This window comes from Cetorhinus maximus, chromosome 4 (assembly GCF_964194155.1).
Source record: "Cetorhinus maximus chromosome 4, sCetMax3.hap1.1, whole genome shotgun sequence".
Lineage (NCBI taxonomy): Eukaryota > Metazoa > Chordata > Chondrichthyes > Lamniformes > Cetorhinidae > Cetorhinus > Cetorhinus maximus.
Genome location: NC_135882.1, coordinates 22,001,393 through 22,021,459, shown reverse-complemented (window position 1 = coordinate 22,021,459; position 20,067 = coordinate 22,001,393). Strand labels below are relative to the sequence as shown.

Genomic DNA, 20,067 nt, shown 5'->3' with positions numbered 1-20,067 from the left:
TAGCAAAGTAAATTGTTCTGTCCGATAGCACCCATCATGAAAGCCACGTTCGTCAAGAAGCCCTCTCACTCTTAAAGCTGAATAAAAATGATGGACAGGAACTTCACCTTCTATCTATATGGTAAAAATTATAGATGTCACAGAGTAATTGAATGGATTTAATCTCAACTGAGAATTCAGGTGATGGTTATAAACCCTGACAGTGGAGACTATCAGAAGCCCTCACTGCGATTACTGTCTTTTTAATCACTCCCAGCTGTCTGTTAGATAATTTTGCAAAGTGAAATTTTTACTCTGTTTGACATATCTTCTTCCCCCAGAAGGGATGCAGAGTTTTAAGGTTGCCAGGTGCACCATAATCTTATAATAGCATCATCTATGGGGATTGAGCATTTGTGCATTATAACAAAGTGGGTGCTAAAGTGATCATTCCCAACATCGCACAAGTCAGCAGCCCAGCTCCAGCAGACTTCTGACAATGACTTCTTTATGTTGAAGAGCCTGATAATGGATGAGGTTTGGTGGAGCTGTCATTTGCAAATGTAAAATGGAGCGCAAAATGTCACAATTGCCCAGTTCAACAATTGTTTTAAAAACACACAATTCCATGGAATTTTACTTCCAAGTTATTGGAAAATTGCATTGCAGAAAAAAATCATAAAACATTGCAAAATACCGAAGGAACACCTTTTACGCTCTCCATAATGTCTGAGTGAAAGGGTCACTCCAACCAGTCACTATATTTCACAGTTAATTTGTAAACTAGTTATTGCCAATCATAAAACATGGAGTTGCTTATTTATGTCATTGACACCTAGCTAGTGACACAACACTTGGAAGCGAAACTAGCTGCATGCTGATTCAGACATGATTTATAGGAAGCATCAATCTTAAAGTAGGATAAAGACTTCAGAGAAATGTATACAGTCTGACCTTGTTGAGAGATGTGAATGTAGTAACTTTGCTTTAGGCAAATCTCCCACAAGGGTATCGGTAATGCATTTATGGTTTATGTGACCTTATCCAATTGAAAAATCGTTTGGGGCAATTTTTGTCCCTTGTTGTGGAATCTAACAGTCTAAAAGATGTAATGTGTGTTATGAATTATTAACAAAAGACATTAAGATAGATCACCATGTCGCAACCATGTTAGCAACAGACTTGCTCTCAGAACATAAACTTCAGGAGTGTTTTGACAGGCATAGAGTCAAACAGTTTTATATTTTTGAAGATTTTACACAATTCAATTGGGGGCAATTGATTAAGGCTTTTTTTTTTAATGTGAGCTCAGCAGCATGTTCAATATACATACCAGAAGACCAGAAGCCTAAGGCCCAAGGTCCAGCTCAAATTGAGCCTTGAGTCATGTCTCAATCATTCCAGGCAGCTATGGATGCTAAATGGGCATCCAGTAGAAGCCCTCAAGCTTATGTCAACAAACAGCTCCACACCAATTTGCACCGGTTAAGGTGCCATTGGTAACCATTAGGTAGTTTTGGGGTGTGGTGGGGCGGTGGAAAGACAAAGGGGAGAGATTGCAAGTGTGAGTCAATAGTGACCTGTGATACTGCTGTGGAACTGGAAGGAGCACTCCTGCCCTTCCTCCATCCACATTAAGGCCTGAATTTTCATAAAGCCGAAGGGGTTCTGTGCCTTAGCCAAAATGGCACTGGAGTCCCAATTTCAGAAGTCCCGGCCTGAAGCCGCAGCCACCATTTTTAACTGGGGTTGGTGGGGGGGGGTTGTACTTTGCACATCTGCAGTTCACAGAGGCAGCTGCACATGTGAAAATGCAGCTGCCTTCAAACAGAAGCAATTTTCATTTCTGGGATTTCAAAAACACGACTCATGAGCTTTATACGTTTTAAGAGAAGGTCTAAAGCTACCGAATTATTTGGACAGGAATGGTATTCTTTTGGAGAGATAATGTGCCATTTGGGAGAGGTCAGGTGCACTTTAGGGAAGGTCAGGTAATGCTTTGGGATTGTTGAGAGTAGACATGAATGTACATAAAAAGTGGATAAGCTCTGTGGAACTGTCAAGCTGTCAAGTCATTTAAACCCCCAGGCCCTTTAAACTTTTTGAAAAAAATCAGTGCTTGCTATTTCACTGTTTGTTGACATAAGCTTGAGGGCTTTAGTTATAGGATTAGCACTGCTTCCACAACTTTTCTTTATCACAGTTGGGGCCTGTAAATTCATGATTTGATTGATAGCTCCAAGTGGTTATAAAGAGATTAGCTATCTTTGATGTAGGGCTTTGAATACAAATTATAGTTTTTATAAGGAGTTAAGGGCAGAATATTACGGGGGGTGTGGTGTGGAGAGTCAGACAGCTCGCCACCCCTGGAGCAAAGTTGGCGTGGTGCCGACCCACTCCATGTCCGCTCACCCCGCAGCCATAAAGTGCTGCAGGTGGGCTAAACAGAGGCAGAGTGGGGCTTCTGCCCCTCACTGAGGAGGAAGACCTGCCCTCGGGAGCTGCTAGCCAATTGGAATTGCTGGCAGCTCCATCAGTCCAGTCAGTGCCAACAGCACATTAGTGGGTGCAGCCATGACTGCAACAAGGAAGCAGAAGAAGGCCCAATGGATCTCCAGAAACAGATAGGTCCAGGGTCTTGAGTAGGCAGGGTTTGGGCAGGTTAGGGTGGGGAATCAGGGGGTTGGGCATGGTGGTTTTAAGGCAGCAGGTAGGTAGGAAGAATAGGGGTATTCTATCTTAGAGTAGCAGCAACACCCAGCTGAACCACAAAGGACAGGCCCTGAAGATAGAATGCCCCCCTCCTTCCCACCCTTTGAAGAAATTATTTAAAAATTGGGCTACCCACTCCCACCCGACTGCCCATGCCAACCATTTTATGGCATAGGCAGCATATTATCAGGGTTAATTGGCTTGATAACAAGCCTAATTGATCCTTGATTATCTCTTTAAATATGGTGGGCAGGCTGTGGAATTTGGCACCTGCCCACCCCCTGGTATTATGGGGCTGAGCTTAGGACTGGGTAGGATGGCGGTGTGGTGCCCCCACCCATTCCGCCACCGCCCCCCCCACTCCCCCCCAACTCCCCGCCCCCCCACTCCACCCCACAAAATACGTCCAGCAGAGACACATAAAATGTAGCCTAAGTACTTGAAGGAAATGTTTGTTTTAATGAGTGATTAAGTACTTGAAGGGATTTAAATGTTCTCAATGAGAGTTTTTTAAATATAGTGAAGTCTGCAATAAACACTCAGAACTTTATTTTATTTAATTGCACCATGGATCCTGAGGTCTGCTCATGGTGGATACTGGGTGAGTTGGCATGGAGGGTGTAAGGGAAAGGTAGTGGATGGGGGCATGGGTTAGTATGAGTTGGTGCTAAATTAGCATGGAGGCTGTAAAGAGCCATGAAATGAGTGGAGGCATGGGTTGGCATGGAGGGTATGAGGGGCCATGGAGATGGGTGGGGGGCATGAGTTGGTATGGATGGGCTGTGGGGAGTGTGTGGAATGAGGGCGTGTGAGGGGTAGGGACTAGAGGGCTGTTTCTTTGTTTTATTGTTTTTATTACAATTCCTGGGACAAAGTCCCAGAGCACTGATGCAGACCTCTTAACCAGCCCACCTCAGTACCTCTTGTGGCTGCCTCTGAAGTCTTTCCAATGTTAGCTGGCCCAACACCTGTCAGCACCTGCACCCTTGGAACAAAAATCTGAAGATTCAGCCACTTTCTCCCTTGTTGGGTTTGCAGAGTCAGGAATTTTCCAAATTCTGAGCTCCCACCTTGGAAGCGGAAATTCAGCCCTAAGTTAACAACAACTTTTATTTATATAGCGCCTTTAATCTAATAAAACATTGCAAGGCACTTCACAGGAGCATTGTCACACTTTGTTTACTGATTATAATCAGCTACAAAAGGAGATATTAGGTCAGATGGCCAAAAGCTTGGTCAACGCGGTAGGTTTTGAGAAGTATCTTAAAGGAAGAAAGTGAGATAGAGAAGCAGAGACGTGTAGGGAGGGTATTCCAGAGCATGGGGCCAAGGCAACAGAAGGCACAGCCACTAATGATAAAACAATTCAAATCGAGGATACTCAAGAGGCCAGATTTAGAGGAGTGCTGATATCTCAGAGGATTGTGGGGCTGGAGGAGATTAGAGAGATATGGAACAGCGAGGTCATGGACGGATTTGGAAGCAAGGTTGAGAATTTTAAAATCAAGACATTGGTTGACCGGGTGCCAATGTAGATCAGTGAGCACAGGCGTGTTAGGGAAACAGAACTTACTGCTTTGTTGCTGCCTTTCAATGGTTCCTTTAAGAATAGCTGGTTAGGCTGTAGAAGAACCCAATAAATGGAAAGGAGCATGCCTGTGCACATACTCCACTTAGTTCAACTGAATTTTGGAGTGGGGTCATAAAGTAGACATTAAGATCCTCATTAGTATAGGCAACTAAGTCCTGTTTCAGGCAGGCACAAGGGGCAGTTCTATATCACCTAAAGCTATATGACAACAGACCTACTATCACCGCAGTTTAAGCAAGGGTCTTGGTATGGCAAAATTGGTGAATTTTGGCTCTAATATGCACCCTGGAACAGATGTGAAGATCAAATTTGCCTCCATAGAACACAAAACACGATGGCTTTTAAGCAAATGATAATTTCCATTTCTAAGTGAAAAGAATAATATTAGTTTTAAATTATCTCCCTTGTTTTATTCTCTTTTTGATTTCTCATCACGTTTGTATCTATAATGCTACTTCTGAGTTTCAACATTTGGCAACAGGAGGTTGAATAATAATACGCTAGTACAGATTTCCACTTTACTGCGGAGTGACAACATCCAGTTCTTCTCTGGCAAGATACAGCATGGAGATCTGTCTACAATGACAATATTACCTAACCAGCAGCCTCACAAGAGCAGCAGCATGACATTTCCATTTCACACACTTTGCTTCTTTATGGCTCTCAGGCTCTCTCAGCAGAAAATCTCAATCTGGTAGCAGCTGTGCTAAATTGGAGTGTAATTTGCTACTGTGAACTCTTGCCCACTGGGAACTGGCCTATGACTGCTAGGAAACTGGCAGTGACATGTCCAATGGAGAGTTGTAGGAAGGAGGAGAAATTTGGTTCACCGTCAACCCCACTCACCAGTTGTATAAACAAGAAGGATCCCCAGTTACAATCACTCCACGCAGCACATCCACATCCTGTACAGACTATAAACCTAATCGGGTCAGTGCCAATTTGTGTTTGAGTATCAGTTGTGACTCTGAGCTAGGTGCATCACTGAAATTGGGAACAGTAAATTGGTAATGTCACCAGACTCATATTCCAACAGGCCGTGATGAATGCTCCACAGACATGAGATCAAATCCCACCACGGCGGCTGTGGAATTTAAATTCAATTAGTTAATAAATCTGGAATAAAACAAAGCCTCATTAATAATGATCTTGAACCTACTAGATTGTTGTAAAAACTCATCTGGTTCAATAACCCCCTTAGGGGAAGGAATCTTCTGTCCTTATCTGTACTGGCCTACAGGGGAATCCAGACCCATGGCACTGCCCTCTGAAATGGTTTAGCAAGTTACTCAGTTTTAGGTAGCACATCATCATCTGCTTAAGGGCAATTAGAGGTGGGCATTAAATGTCGGCCTCGACAGTGATGCTCACATCCCAAGAACAAATTTAAAAATTGAGTGATTAGCATTGAGAATAGGTTCCTGGGAAGGGACTATCATGGTGTGATGCTTATGCCCCCTGCAGGGGAAATCACAAAAGAAATTACTAAATCCCTTCCACATTTTCATTTTCATCTGAATGCATGAATATTTTATTACTAAATTATTGCTATCTCCCCTTACCCTGAAAGTGTAAGGCCAAGGTTTTTCACAGGTGTTGATTATCCTGCAGTATCACATCCAAGCGGTCACACGAATGTGAGCCAAGTATTGACAAGCCATTCAACCAGCTTCATCCTGACCTCATTTACAGTCCATGCACACCGATTTTTCAGCAGAAATCCATAGAATGTGGAACTTGCTACTACATGAAGGAGCTGAGGCAAATAACATAGATGCACTTCAGTAGAAGTACACAATGGAGAATAAAAGGATATGCAGACAGGAGGAGGTGAGATAAGGTGGAAAGGGGTTCATGTGAAGCATAAACACCCACATAGATCAGCTGTGCTGAATGGCCTGTTTCTGTGCTGTCAATCCATGTAATAATACTATACTTGTACTATATACAAATACTATAATCCTGCATATCCAAATCATAATGCTGAGTTTACCATGTGTCTGAATTTTTGTTGTATGTATTCAGACATTGTATGTGCGAATGTATGGGTGGGTGTGTGTGCAGTTTCACATGTACACATGAGCACATTCACACATTTGTGCATCACAAGTATTATTAATCCAGTCCTTAGACTAAATGAGATTTCTTTCACTACGAGATAAAACTAAATGAAAATGATAACACACAGCAATGAGTTACATCTACCTACAGCTATGAATCTAACATGTACACAGCACCATTTTCTAAATTATAAAGCTATTTTATTCAAAGCTTTTATAAAGTAATATTGTGAAAATGGAGTGGCACATGCTGATGTTCCAAGGAGTTGAACATTGCACAAGTATTTAGCCCCCAACATCAGAATAAGTACAGCCAAGTCAGATATACCATAGGTTGAATGTAAAGTCCCTTTGACTTTTCCTGAATAATTCACCCTGTCAGAAGGTATCCGTCCACACGGATGTGACATTTCCCTTTAGATTGACATTCTCAGGGGATCTAGTGCCACTTCATGACACAGCACCATTGGTTTTGCACTGTGGACTCATACCCACTAGAAACTGGATTAGTCTGCTCAAACTCACTTCATGTAGAGACTACATGACCCCATGGGGCAGGATCTTCCGGTCGGCGAGCAAGGGCGGGGCCCGCTCGCCGACGTGTAAAATGACGCGGGATGATGTCGGGCGGAACTCCCGATGTCACCCCGCGTCATTTCCATTTTCAGGTCGGCGGGGGCGCAGCCAAGTCAGCTGTGCACCCGCCAACATGTCAACGGCCTATTGAGGCCATTGAAAAACTAATTAAGGTCGTTAACGGACCTGCCCGTCCAACCTTGAGGTTGGCGGGCAGGCCAGGAGCCTGGGCTTCAGAAAAAGCATGAAACCTCATCCACGGGCAGGATGAGGTTTCATGAGGGTATTTAAATTTTTAAGAAAGGTTTCGATAAAACTTATGGACATGTCGCAATTCATGTGACAGTGTCACATGAGGGGACATGGCAGGGAAAATTTTTAAACATGTTTAATAAAAATTTTAAATCGGAGCTGATTTCCTTGAGGCAGTGTTCGAAAGAGTGCACTCCCGGCTGAGGGAATACCCCCACCCCGCCCGCACAGGGAGCGCATAGAGCTTCCTGGCGGACATCATGCTGGACGGGCCTTAATTGGCCTGCCCACGTAAAATGGCGGAGTGCCCCCGATCGGAGGCGCACCCACCCACGTCTGCTCCCGCACTTCTCCCCCGGCAGAGGGGGGGGGGAAACTTTTCCCATGAGTCTATTCTGGATTCAAATCCTGAAAGGTGAATGGCCAGAGTGTTAATCCATAGCACCACACAGGTCGACCCAATGCTATTCTACTGGTCTGTTTCAAAAATCAGAGATGGCCATACATGAAGCAGAAAGAAAACAAGAGAGATCAACAATTGTTCTCAAATGTGATCCTCCCACAGATTAGGGTGCATTGTATGTATATTGAAATTAGTCTGTATTCAGGTAAAATATGGAGTTGCTGATTGTTGATAAAAACAGGATGCTATTATCTTATTATTCCCTAATTTCTTGTTCCACAATGAATTTTTCAGCATAGTGCCTCAGTTTGAATTCATTAGATCATTGATCCATTTAAATTGAAGAATTGGTTCTCCAGGGCTGACTCGCAGTCGTGCTGCTATGGAAACAATCCTGTGCTTATTGTAGGACAGTTGCAACAGCTCGACTGGCTTAAAAAAAAAACTGAGCAGAAAAATTTTAAAAGACACAGGTTGCCATGACTTCCTTTAGAAAATACTAACCGATATCTAGAACAAGTAGCGCCTCAGCCGCACAAAGTCAACTGCAGCTGTATTTTCTGCCCGTTTGCCATTTTGGTGTTTTCATTAGAGCAAGAGTACTGGTCAACTTTGGTGCTACTCCTTATTCAAGAATTTAACACTGTTTGCCCGGCGTGATCAGGGCAAGTGGGTGGTTAAAATGGCGACTGGGCCCTGCCTGCTGTGTCCTCAATATGTTTGCGGCCTCCACCATTTTAACACTTCTGCTTTTCTGGTATCTTGATGGGAAAATTCCGGGTGAAACGCTTCTGACTAAAATTCCAGCCACAAAATGTTGGTACAAATAAAACATGACTGCATATTATGGGCTTGGTTTTATTTTGATGTGCTGGTGAGCGGTGTGGGGGCAGGGGGTGGTGGGGGGGTGGGGGGCAGGAGTTTATAAATAATCAGTCAAACACTTGAGGCAGGGTTTTCCCTCTAAAGTCGGGAAACAGAAGTCGGGGCTGTTTTGGGATCAGAACCTGCCCCAGGTTGGGGGCTGAGTGGGTGGTTAACAGTCCCTCATTGTGATTTTCACAGGGTAGCCCCTTTAATTGGCACGGCAATTGGATCACTGTCCAATTAAGGATGGTGGGTGGGTCCTCAAAGCTGGGGAGCCAATAATCGGCAAGCAGGCTGTAATAGAGGGCAAGGCGGTGTTTCAAATTGGAGCCCCCCTGCCTTCTACAACTCTTAAATTCAACTAAAAAATAGATATTACAGCCAAGCCATGGGAGAAACCATAGGCTGCTCCTACACCCAGGCAGATAGGGAGGGCCTCCAGGTCTATCTGGAGTTCTGGTCCCCCTGGCCTGTCACCAAGAAGCTGCCTCCAAGCACTTAAGCTGGCCTCCTGCCAATATTGCATCCCCAAAACTGGCCAGGAGGTAGGGTTGGAGCTGGGGAACTGGCACGTCGACCAGTTGCGATAATCTTAGCTCCTGCCCACCTCTGATAACAGCCCCAGCAGGGACTGAAAATCCAGCTCTCAGGCTTAGGTTTTGCACCACAATCCCATTCAAGATGCAGGGGATGACTGAAAACTGGAGCAGTGAGGCCGACCAACTGCCTTCTTGCCCTGAGAGGGATTTCTCTCTGTCCAGTTCCACTGGCTATACCACTGGATGCTCCTACTCTCACATGCAAATGGCAGCAGAGAGCTGGTACCCAGTGGATTTGCTTCCTGTTCATCCCATTTCCCAGCATTTCCCACAGCCACTGGTAATTCTCGGCGAGAAAATGACAGTCTTCCTCTTGATGCACCAGGAATCTGCCATGCAGGTGGATGAATCCTGAACACCACCATGACTGCCATTTTATGGATAATCCTAGCCTCATTCCTTATGCAGACCAACTAATTCCAAATTGTAAGAAGCAGATATTAAGCATTTAGAAGAGTAGTAGTACTCAACTGAATATCCTCCAGGTTTTTTTTTCAGTATGAACCACTTCCAAGTTTAGAGTTCACAGGAAGATAGTAATTGCTCTTGCAGGGAATAAACAAAATATCAGATTGTATAAATTGTTTCTACAATAGGGCTGCAAACTTACGTTTGAGAAATGAGGAAAGTGAATGAACAACACATTTTAGAACACATCATTCTAGCCCACATCATAGTTACTATCTTTCCTTCATTTACCATATTCACTTGATTATGATTATCTACCTGAAGCCAGTTGATATCTTTAATGTTATAGTTATCCCATACTGTTGCCAAATTTCAAATTCACCTACCCACCATGGCCTAAACTTTATCGCCTCCTCTGCTGATGGTGGGTGGACATCATTACAGCCTTGGTTCAAACATGGACAAAAGAGTTGAACTCCAGCGGTGAGATGAGGGTGACTGCCCCTGACATCAAGGCAGCATTTGACCGAGTGTAACATCAAGGAGCCCTAGCAAAACTGGAGTCAATTGAAATTGGGGGAAAACTCTCCGCTGTTGGAATCATACCTAGCACAAAGGAAGGTGATGGTGGTCAATCATCTCAGTTCCAGGATCACTGCAAGAGCTCCTCAGCTTAATTTCCTAGGCCCAACCATCTTCAGCTGCTTCATCAATGACCTTCCTTCTATCATAAGGTCAGAAGCGGGTAGGTTCGCTGATGATTGCACAATGTTCAGCACCATTCACAACTTCTAAGATGCTGAAGCAGTCCATGTCCAAATGTAGCAAGACCTGGACAACATCCACGCTTGGGCTAACAAGTAGCAAGTAACATTCACCCCACAGAAGTGCCAGGCAATGACCATCTCCAACAAGAGAGAATCTAACCATCGCCCCTTGACATTCAGAGGCATTACTGTCGCTGAATCCCCCGCTACTGACATTCTGGGGGTTACCATTGATCAGAAACTGAACTGAACTAGCCATATAAATACTGTGGCTACGAGAACAGGTCAGTAGCTAGGAATCCTGCAGCGAGTAACTCATCTCCTGACTCCCCAAATCCTGTCCACCATCTACAAGGCACAAGTCAGGAGTGTGATGGAATACTTTCCACTTGCCAGGATGAGTGCAGCTCCAACAACACTCAAGAAGCTGTACACCATTCAGGACAAAGCAGCCTCCTTAATTGGCACCCCTTCCACAAATATTCACTCCCTCCACCATCAAGGCACAGTGGCAGTAGTGTGTACCATCTACAAGATGCACTGCAGAAACTCAGCAAGGCTCCTTAGACAGCACCTTCCACCACCATCTAGAAGGTCAAGGGCAGCAGATAGGTGGGAACACCACCACCTGGAATTTCCCCTCCAAGTCACTATCAAGACTTGGAAATATATCGCCGTTCCTTCACTGTTGCTGGGTCAAAATCTTGGAACTCCCTCCCTAACAGTACTGTGGGTGTATCTACACCACATGGACTGCAGCAGTTCAAGAAGGCAGCTCACCACCACCTCCTCGAGGGCAATTAGGGATGGGCAATAAGTGCTGGCCTAGCCAGCGATGCCCACATCCCATAAATGAATAAGTGATTAGGGAAGAACCTCACATTCTCTGATAACCCCTATGAGGACCAGGTAATAGTAAAACAAAATCTATGTGGACACCAATTAAACACAAGAGCTGAAAAAGTGGCAGATACAAGTGGAATGAAACGAACATAAGAAATGAACATACAAATACAATAGGGGGAGATACCCCCTTGCTGCCCAAATACCTTTCCCTCTGCAGGCCATCCTCGCTGTTCCTGCTCACTGATAATGGCTGCTCCCACCCTCCCCAGTACTCAACGCCTTCCTCCCATTCACCCGTAATGGCCGCTTACCTTTCCCTGGCCAGTAATGGTTGCCTTCCTCCCTCTCCCCGTCCTTGCCTCCGGCTCCCCGATGCTCGAAGCCTCCCTCCTGCTGCTTCCTGCCCTCCTCCCGATCACCAATTCTCTTGTTGGGTCACTCACTACCCTCCCAAATGCGGCTCCTGAGTCCTTGTTGAGAATGAGCGAGAGGTGTGGTCGGAAGGACAGTAAGTGAACCAACCAGGAATTCGGCGATCGGGAGGAGGTCAGGAAGCAGCAGGAGGAAGACGTCGAGTACGGGGAAGGTGGGAGCAGTCCTGACGGGGAGCGAGAGGAAAGCAGCCATTACCGATGAGCAGGAGGAAGGCTTTGACTACTGGGGTGGGGGAGGCAAGTACCGGGGAGGGCAGGAGCAGCCATTACCAGGGAGCCAGAGCGAGGTGGCCATTACTGGGCAGTGGGAGGCAAGTACTGAGAGGGAAACAGTGATGACGGCCCCAAAGTGGCAGGGAGGTAGACAAGGCAGCAATATGACCCGCAGAGCGGGACAGAGTACAGAGTTGGAGGAGGTCCCTCCCACTTTACCGTGATTGGCCGGCTTTAGCAAAAATCACTTGCTGACTGGTCACAGTGCTTGTCAATCAGCAGCATATATCTTGCCCCCCCCTAATGTGCTATGTTGTGTGTGAAGGAGGGCAAAATAGTTTCTTATGAATTTTCTCTGCGAGGATGCGGCAAGGAAAGAATTGTATTTGACAGCTTTACTGGAGACAGGTCTGAGGTTCAAACACTCAGATAACATCTTTGCTCTTTTTTGACAGCAGGAGGGAGGCTTTTTTCTCTAATTCTTTAGCACCTGTCTGAGTTCCTTAATTATTACCTTGATCAACAGTACATCCATCAACTGTACAGCATCACATCAGCGATTGATCATAAGTCCCTCTATGGTGTGGTGAATCCCATCAAACAGCAGTGGACTACAAGAGGTGGAGTAGAAAGTCAATCCGAGTTCTAAGCTCATCCTCATGCTCACAGATGGGTTTCAAACATATGAGGAGACTTTTATTTTTATTCGTTCATGGGATGTGGGCATCGCTGGCTAGGCCAGCACTTATTGCCCATCCCTAATTGCCCTTGTTCAGAGGGCATTTAAGAAGATTGCTGTGAGTCTGGAGTAACATGTAGGCCAGACCGGGTAAGGACAGCAGATTTTTTTCCTTAAAGGACATTAGTGAACCAGATGGGTTTTTACGACAATCAGCAATGGTTTCATGGTCATCATCAGATTTTTAATTCCAGAGTTTTATTGAATTCAAATTTCACCATCCGCCGTGATGGGATTTGAGCCCACATTCCCAGAGCATTACCCTGGGCCTCTGGAATACTAGTCAGTGACAATATCACTATGCCACTGCCTCCCCTCCTTTGATTAACTTTCTATCCATCAAAAGGGGCAAGAAGATTTGTGAATCTTATAGCACTTGGAAACCATTTGCATGGTATAATGCCCCAAAATGACAAGACTGGTAAATCTAAAATGTGCTGTGCAAAGTTCTTAAACTGTTCTTGATCCATAAACACCTCTGGAGAGATCAGGCAGAAGTACAGAGCGGCCCAAGGTTCAGGGTGCCCAAGATTGTGGACAGCACTGTCAAGGACAGCAGCAGTGGTGACGATACCCATCGCACTGGCAAGAATAAAGAGAGCACTCGAAGATGCGGTCAGGGTAAATATCTTGTCACTGATTTCCATTGCAAATGGTTTGTGAGATCTCATATAAAAGTTAGATAATTTCAAAAATATCTTCTCCCTGGCAGAATTAAGGAGAAGCCTGCCTGCAACAAAGACCTGAGAGCAACAATGGAAGAGGGAACAGCTGCAAGGAAGATTTGATACAACACAGCCTCCCAGTCCAAAAAGAAGCAGCTGGAGGCCATGAACCAGAAGCTACAGGGGGAAATTGTAGAACTGTCAAAAATAGGCGAGATGCAACTGTCATTTTAATGTTACATAGTACATCTCTGTCTGTGACTAATGGAGCCCTGTCTAGTTGCAACCAGGTGATAGAGTGAATTGGATTTATGAAATGGATTCCCGACTTTAATATATGAATGATGGAAAAGGTTTTTCATCATGGTGCTGGGTGAGGTGATGCACTACCAGCACCAGGTAAGGAAAGAGTGTTGGGCGTTCCTGCACCCCCAGCACCACCCAGGCAGAGTCAGAAAGCTCCCTATATGGAGCACAAAGAGGCCAGTGAGCAGTTGTACATCACAACTGATGGCAAGGTAATGATTCTTATAATTAATTTTCAACACATTTGATAATCAATGTTGGTTTCAGCAAAAAGTGACAGATCATTATGACAGTAGGTGCAGTGTTAAACTTGCCTCCATCACTAATGACTTGTCATCCATTGAGACTGAACTGTTGAATAACCTCACGTAGAATCTGTAGTTAACATGTAGGGTACTGAATGTGCCTCTGATTTTACTCGGGCACCTGAAGTAAAATGCCTGGTAGTATAGAGATACAAGAGGGAATGAGGAATAAGGCACATGGCCAAAGGACAAGTTCATTATTCATTAAGTCTTTGGCTGTTGACATATGTGGGTCTAATGAACTGGCAGGCTGTTTTATTGCAGGTGGCATGGAGGATGCAACAGCAGGAGGTTGGCTTGGAGTCCTCTTGTCACCTGTTTTGGAAGTCCCCGACTAATTTCAAGCGTAAACTTTTTCTCTTACTTTACAGCATGTTTCATCCACCATCTCCAGACCCCGGGGAGGAAGCTTTCAAGAAAGAGCTTGAGAAAGTGAATAATATCTGAGAAGATTCAGGACCTCAATAAGTGACAAAAATCCAGTGAACCATTCAACGTGTAAATGTAAATAATGCTTAAGTTTAGTATTTTGATTAACTGTTGCAATTTAACATTTCTGCACTTTAACTATGTTTACTTGTTGGTTCCTACACTGTTTATTTGGTTTTTGCTTCATGTGTTTTGTGCTTTCATACTTCACAATCAAACGTGAAGCTTACAGTGCAGTCCAGTCAAGTTTTACTTCACTGGCCCACAGACATACAGGTATTTTCTTCATTCATTAGTGGTATTTATGTTAATTTTCTAGATTTTCCCTCTTGGAAGTTTTGAATACATAGTTGCAGGGTGACCTCTATATTTTAAGAAATTGTCCTTTGACTGTTTGTCCCATAACGGATTCCTTTTGTCCCATATTTTGTAGGATAGCCTGTGGGAGATTAATCCTGGGAGTCTCCAAGGTGAGCTTGAGTGATTCAAGTGGGACTGCAAGTGAGTGAGTTGACCAACAGAGATGACTCAATAACATAAGTTGTAAGTTTCGCTTCCTCAAGAACCTTTTCCCCAACCCTCTGAACTCTCACCCTTTCAGACCTCTCAGACTCTTCTGGTCAGCAACATGTCACCCACCCCCCATCCCCCCCACACACACACCCTGGTCCCATAATCAAAGTGTTCCTATATTTATTTCATAAGAGCGCGGTAGGCTGGTCTCGAATCTAACCAGTTGGGCCAATAAATTTAACCAGCATAACTGATTGCAACTGGAACAGCCTGACAGCTCAACTGGAAACAATTCAATTGACTAACTGATGACAGTTCAACTGGCCAACTGGGAGCAACTCAACAGGCCAACTGGGACTAGTTCCAACTTCCCCTGAACAGCTGGACCCGTTGCAACTGATTTTAAGAGAAAGAGACAGAAAGGAAAAGTAAGAAAAAAAATGTATAATTTGGCATACTTAATATTTCCAACCAGTCATACATGTAGGAATGAGATTTCACACTTCTAATTGAACATATCCAGGGCCAGAGTGATTGATTCATAGTCATTAACATTTATCACCTTGTTTTAATGATATGCGATTAATTATTAGACTTCCTTGAGAACTTAACAGAAAATTAATGCGTAAATGCATAACCTCATGAAAATCATGACGAGGTTAAGGATGAGATGCCATTTTCGCAAAGCAATCCACAGGATATCTCTTCCTTACCATAAGTTGCTGGCTGATTTGCATATTAATGACTGTGTGTTGTTCAGCAGCTGTTAATTTTTCCAGTAAATTCGGGCCCACAAATTTAATCTAAGGCCTTCTTCATCTCTACGGTTCAGTACATTAACTCCCTGTGCTGAAAAAGGAGCCCACATTTTGCATTTTTTAAACAAATGAGAAATTGAACAAGGTCCAATGGACATGTTTTCTTTTGAAATTAGTAATGCTTTACATGGCAATGCAATATTATACAAAAAGATAATGGATCCTAGATTTCTGGTGTTTCTATGCAATCAACTATTCCTTCCTGTTAAATGGGCTAAAATCTATCCCTGCACGATGCATTTGTGCCTAGTATTAATTTATACAACACTACAGCAAAATGGTGCTCATACTATTTACCGCAACTGCAAAGTCAGCAGTACAAGGTATAAAATGTAACCTTTCGTATCTCACCTATTAATTTTGTGTATCTATTAAGTCACAGGCACTGTAGAAAAAAAAACTGTCGTCTTCCTTGTGGTGAATAAATTGGAGTGTTCAATTTTTCCTGAAGAAAAAGCTTCCCTTGCAGTGACGTAAGCAGGGTGTATGTGAATTGGTGATTAACCTGCTGAAGTACATCAAATTTTAAACCAATTTTTCCCTCAAATTAAAAATGTTTTTTCCTTAAACCAATCAGGACAAATCATATTAACGGAAAGGTATTGAGTCACGCCCTTCCCATAAGGAAATGCGTTTTCAGCTCCTTGTTGCAGAATGTGATATGTATTTTTATCTTTATCTTTTTTTAAATCTTTTATCTTATTCTTCTCAGAAGCCAAATACTTGGATGGTCCATACAGAAGAAGCAGTTAAGTGCTGTAAGTATAAATAATTGTATAAAGCAATTCATGTTAAGTCTAAATGGAAACATCTTTTTGCAGCAGTGTGTTTTAACTATTCAAATATTCATATACAAAAGAAAAAAAAGTATTTTAAAAGCAACAGAATCATTAGGAACTGCTCTGTAATGTCACTCACTCCAGCCTCGAATAAGAGCATTGAAGCGAAAGGACTCAGGCAGATGTTACATGTGTCATGGACAGTCAAGCGGACAAACGAGTGGGTGCTTGAGAAAGCTGGTGTGAAGAGGAACTTGTTTGAGGCAGTGATGCCAAGGAAGCTTACATATTTTTGACATGTGAGGCGTACAGGAGGGGAGTGTCTGGAAAAAGAGGCAATGCAAGGTAAAACACCTGGAAAACGTGCCCACGGAAGACCCAAGATGGCATGGATAATGTCAGAACGTGGACTGGCCACTCTATAGGACAAACAGTGAGGGCAGCGGAGAATAGAAATCAGTGGAGGAAGCTTGTTCATAGTGCAGCCAACCCTCGGAATACGGGATGAAAGACAAGATGACACTGTAATATCATTATGACATTATTATAATTTTACTTCCATTCCTTTTTCCACGTAGCTCTGATATGAAAATATGTTCCTTATACACAATAATATTTGGCTTTTTGAAATCCATTCATAATGTTGCACTACCACATCCACAAATAATGCAAAAGTAAAATCGGCTGTACCATGCCTGTATAGAATTTGTTCTCTACCAACTGCCAGCGTTGCAGCTCCATTTTGTATCTTTAAAATAACAAAAAGGTGACATCTACTTAGTTAAAAACTTAAAGGGCTGAATCTTTGGCTTGGCAAGTGAGGGCGGGGCCCGTTCGCCGAGGCATAAAATGATGCGCGGTGACATCGGGCGCGCGTCCCGACGTCATCGCGCGTCATTTAGATTTTCAGTTCGGCAGGCACACACCGACTCGGCTGCGCACCTGCCGAACTGTCAAAGGCCTGTTAAGGCCATTAATTAGCTAATTAAGCATATTGAGAAAGCTGCCCGTCCAATCTTAAAGTTGGCAGGCAGGCAAAGAACCCAGGAGGCCTTCGCATTTTTCATGGAACCTCATCCACAGGCGGGATGAGGTTTCACGAATGATTTGGAAGTTTCAGAAACATTTTTATTAAAATTAATGCACATGTCCCAGCTCATGTGACAGTTTCACATTTCATTAGACTGTTTAAACTTAAAACTAATGTGTCTCAGGGAGATTTCTGCGTGCTTTGGCGCGTATGCGCGAAAAAGCGCACTGCTGACTCAGGCAACCCTCCCCCCGCCCACACAGGGAGTACGCTCAGAGCTTCCGGGCGCGTGTCACGCTGGGCAGGTGTTAATTGGCCCGCCCATATAAAATGGCGCCACCCAGCCGATCGGGCACCGCACCCGCCCCCGCACAATACCCCCCTACCCCGACAGAGAGAAAATTCTCCCCAAAAATTCTCCTCGGTCCTCAAAAGGATGAACTCATTTACCATTATGATGTATCTGCATACAGTTGGTATAACAGAAAATGATGTGATAAGTTTGTGAGATGGAAATGCCTAAAACAGAGTCTCAGTAAATGTAAATGCAGACTAGAGAATCGGGTGTAGATGTCAGGCACCCAGGTCATGGCGTTCCCTTTGTTCTGGTCATTAATTCAGGAACACTGAATTCGGCAAGGCTCTGCTCCAAGCCTCTCCTCAGGGAGTGAGAAGTACCTTATGACGTGTTGTTTCTGACTTTATATGGCCATTGGGAACTAAACATGTTTTCTCTTTATGCTACAACGTCCTAGTAAAGTAAGCAGGGTTTTGTTCTACAATCTGATCAATCACTAAAGCTTGATCCGAGATCAAATCACAGTCTCCTATGTAAAACAGCAACCCTCCTCATTATGTACAATTTTGACCATACGAGGTAAATATTAAAGTATTCTGTAAGATTAAGCTTTTTGTGTTACAATTTACCTGACAAAATATTAAAATAGTTCCCCTTTTCACTAAATGTTTGCCTCTAGTTAGTTCCCTGGGCTGTGCCTCAATCGCAAGAGGTACATAACCAGCCTAAACCACTCAGAATAAGGTGCAATGGGAGGCAAACCTGTTTTGTGTTCTTCCAGTAGTAAAAAGGTGCTCACCATTTCCCCACAGTGGGATGACTGCAATCAGGAACTCAACGGCATCGGATTGTGGGTACAAATTTATATCACAAAATGGAACTTGGGAAACAACACATTAGATATTAATACATAAAACATATTACCTGAAACCCTCTCAGCAGCTGAGTATGTTCGATTATTTTCAATTTCCTCTCAAGGTGCTATTTGCTTTTGACTCTGTTGTCCCTTCTTAGCACATCACAGTCTTGTTACCCAACATGTTCGGTGACAAAAGCCATAATTTCTTCTGCATCACCCTCAGCCCTGAATTCATTGAACTTAATCAACCTAATGACACCGATTGGCTGAGGCTATTAGTCCTTTTTCCCTTGTTTGCCCTTGGTGTCTTACCTGGTCTGCAAGTGATCAAATTGCACTTGAAGGTTGTCATTCAGTTCCATCTGTTCATCTAAGGAACGCTGCAGTTTCCTGATCTGGTTCAGTGAGTCATCCAGCTGTAATAATAGAAATAGGAAAGCATAAGGCGTTTGAGCGTTTGGAACAGAAACTGAGGTAAAAGGAAATATGTTACTGAGCAAATATCATTTACAGTAGAGAATGTAATACGCCATTTGCTGTGGTTCCAAATTTATATTCTAATCTAGACTTGAAGTAATGGGTCAAAATCTAAAAATTTTTATTAAACTCATGTTTCGATGGATCGAGTGGCCTTGTTCCAGAGCCAATGGGCAGAATCATCCCAAATTTGCACTAAGTGCAGTAGCGGGAGGGTAAAATGATTTTTTTACCCACCGGCCGCAATGGCAGCTTCTCACGCCGTATCGTCCCAAACCTGCCGCATTAATTATGCATTCCCGGGAAATAAGCCACTTCGATGGCAGGCAGGCTCTCATTTGCCCACCACACCATCACCTCGCCACTTCATCATGCTGGGCGCCACATTTAAAGTGCAGCCACGCGCACACCTCTCAGTGCTCCCAGCCCAGGATTGCTGCACAAAAGACAGGATGGTCCCGAATGGCCAAAAGACTGCAGCCCCCTGATTTACTGACACGTCCCTCGAGTGCTTTTTGGATGCCGTGGAGGATTGCTGTGATGTCCTCTACCCCAGCTCTGGCCACAGGAGGGGCAGCGGCATCACCAATTCCAGCATGGGAGGTGGTGGCAGTGGTGGTCAGCGCCAATGCCCTGCAAAAAAGGACAGCCACCCAGTGCCAGAACAAGATGAATGGTCTCCTCCATTCTTCCAGGGTAAGTCACTCTTCCCATCACTCTCAACTCACACACTCACATAAACCCATCACACATCCACAGGGATATCACACCTCAAGGGACAACACCACTAACTCTCACACACACCCTCACATCTCCATCAGGCTCATATCATCTAGAGCTCACGTCCTCATCCTGTCCATGGCTCCATTCACCACATAAACATTTCACGCAGTGCCATGTGTCCTACTCACACTCTCGCCATCTGTTTCCATGCAGGAGAAGCCTGCTCACAACTGCAGGGAGAGGTCCCAGATCGGGAGTGGAATGGCTCACATTACGCCCCTCACTCACTTTGAGGAGTGTGCCATCGCACAGACTGGTGAGGACATGGACCCTGCCTGTGGTGACGGTGAGGTCGGCAGCAAACATCCTCGTGAGAATCCTGCACTACATCATCCCTCTCGGCCCCACGGCGAGGATTG

At 44.2% G+C, this 20,067-nt stretch overlaps 1 protein-coding gene across 2 annotated transcripts in view; it reads right to left on the bottom strand.

Annotated features, from left to right (window-relative positions):
• Positions 1–20,067, bottom strand: part of LOC144679543 (coiled-coil domain-containing protein 102A-like) — a 632,296-nt gene that overhangs the window by 190,094 nt on the left and 422,135 nt on the right. For both annotated transcript variants that reach the window (XM_078540034.1, XM_078540035.1), the window contains one exon: positions 18,761–18,864. In XM_078540034.1, the coding sequence (XP_078396160.1) occupies positions 18,761–18,864 (104 nt within the window). The remainder of the gene's footprint in view (positions 1–18,760; positions 18,865–20,067) is intronic.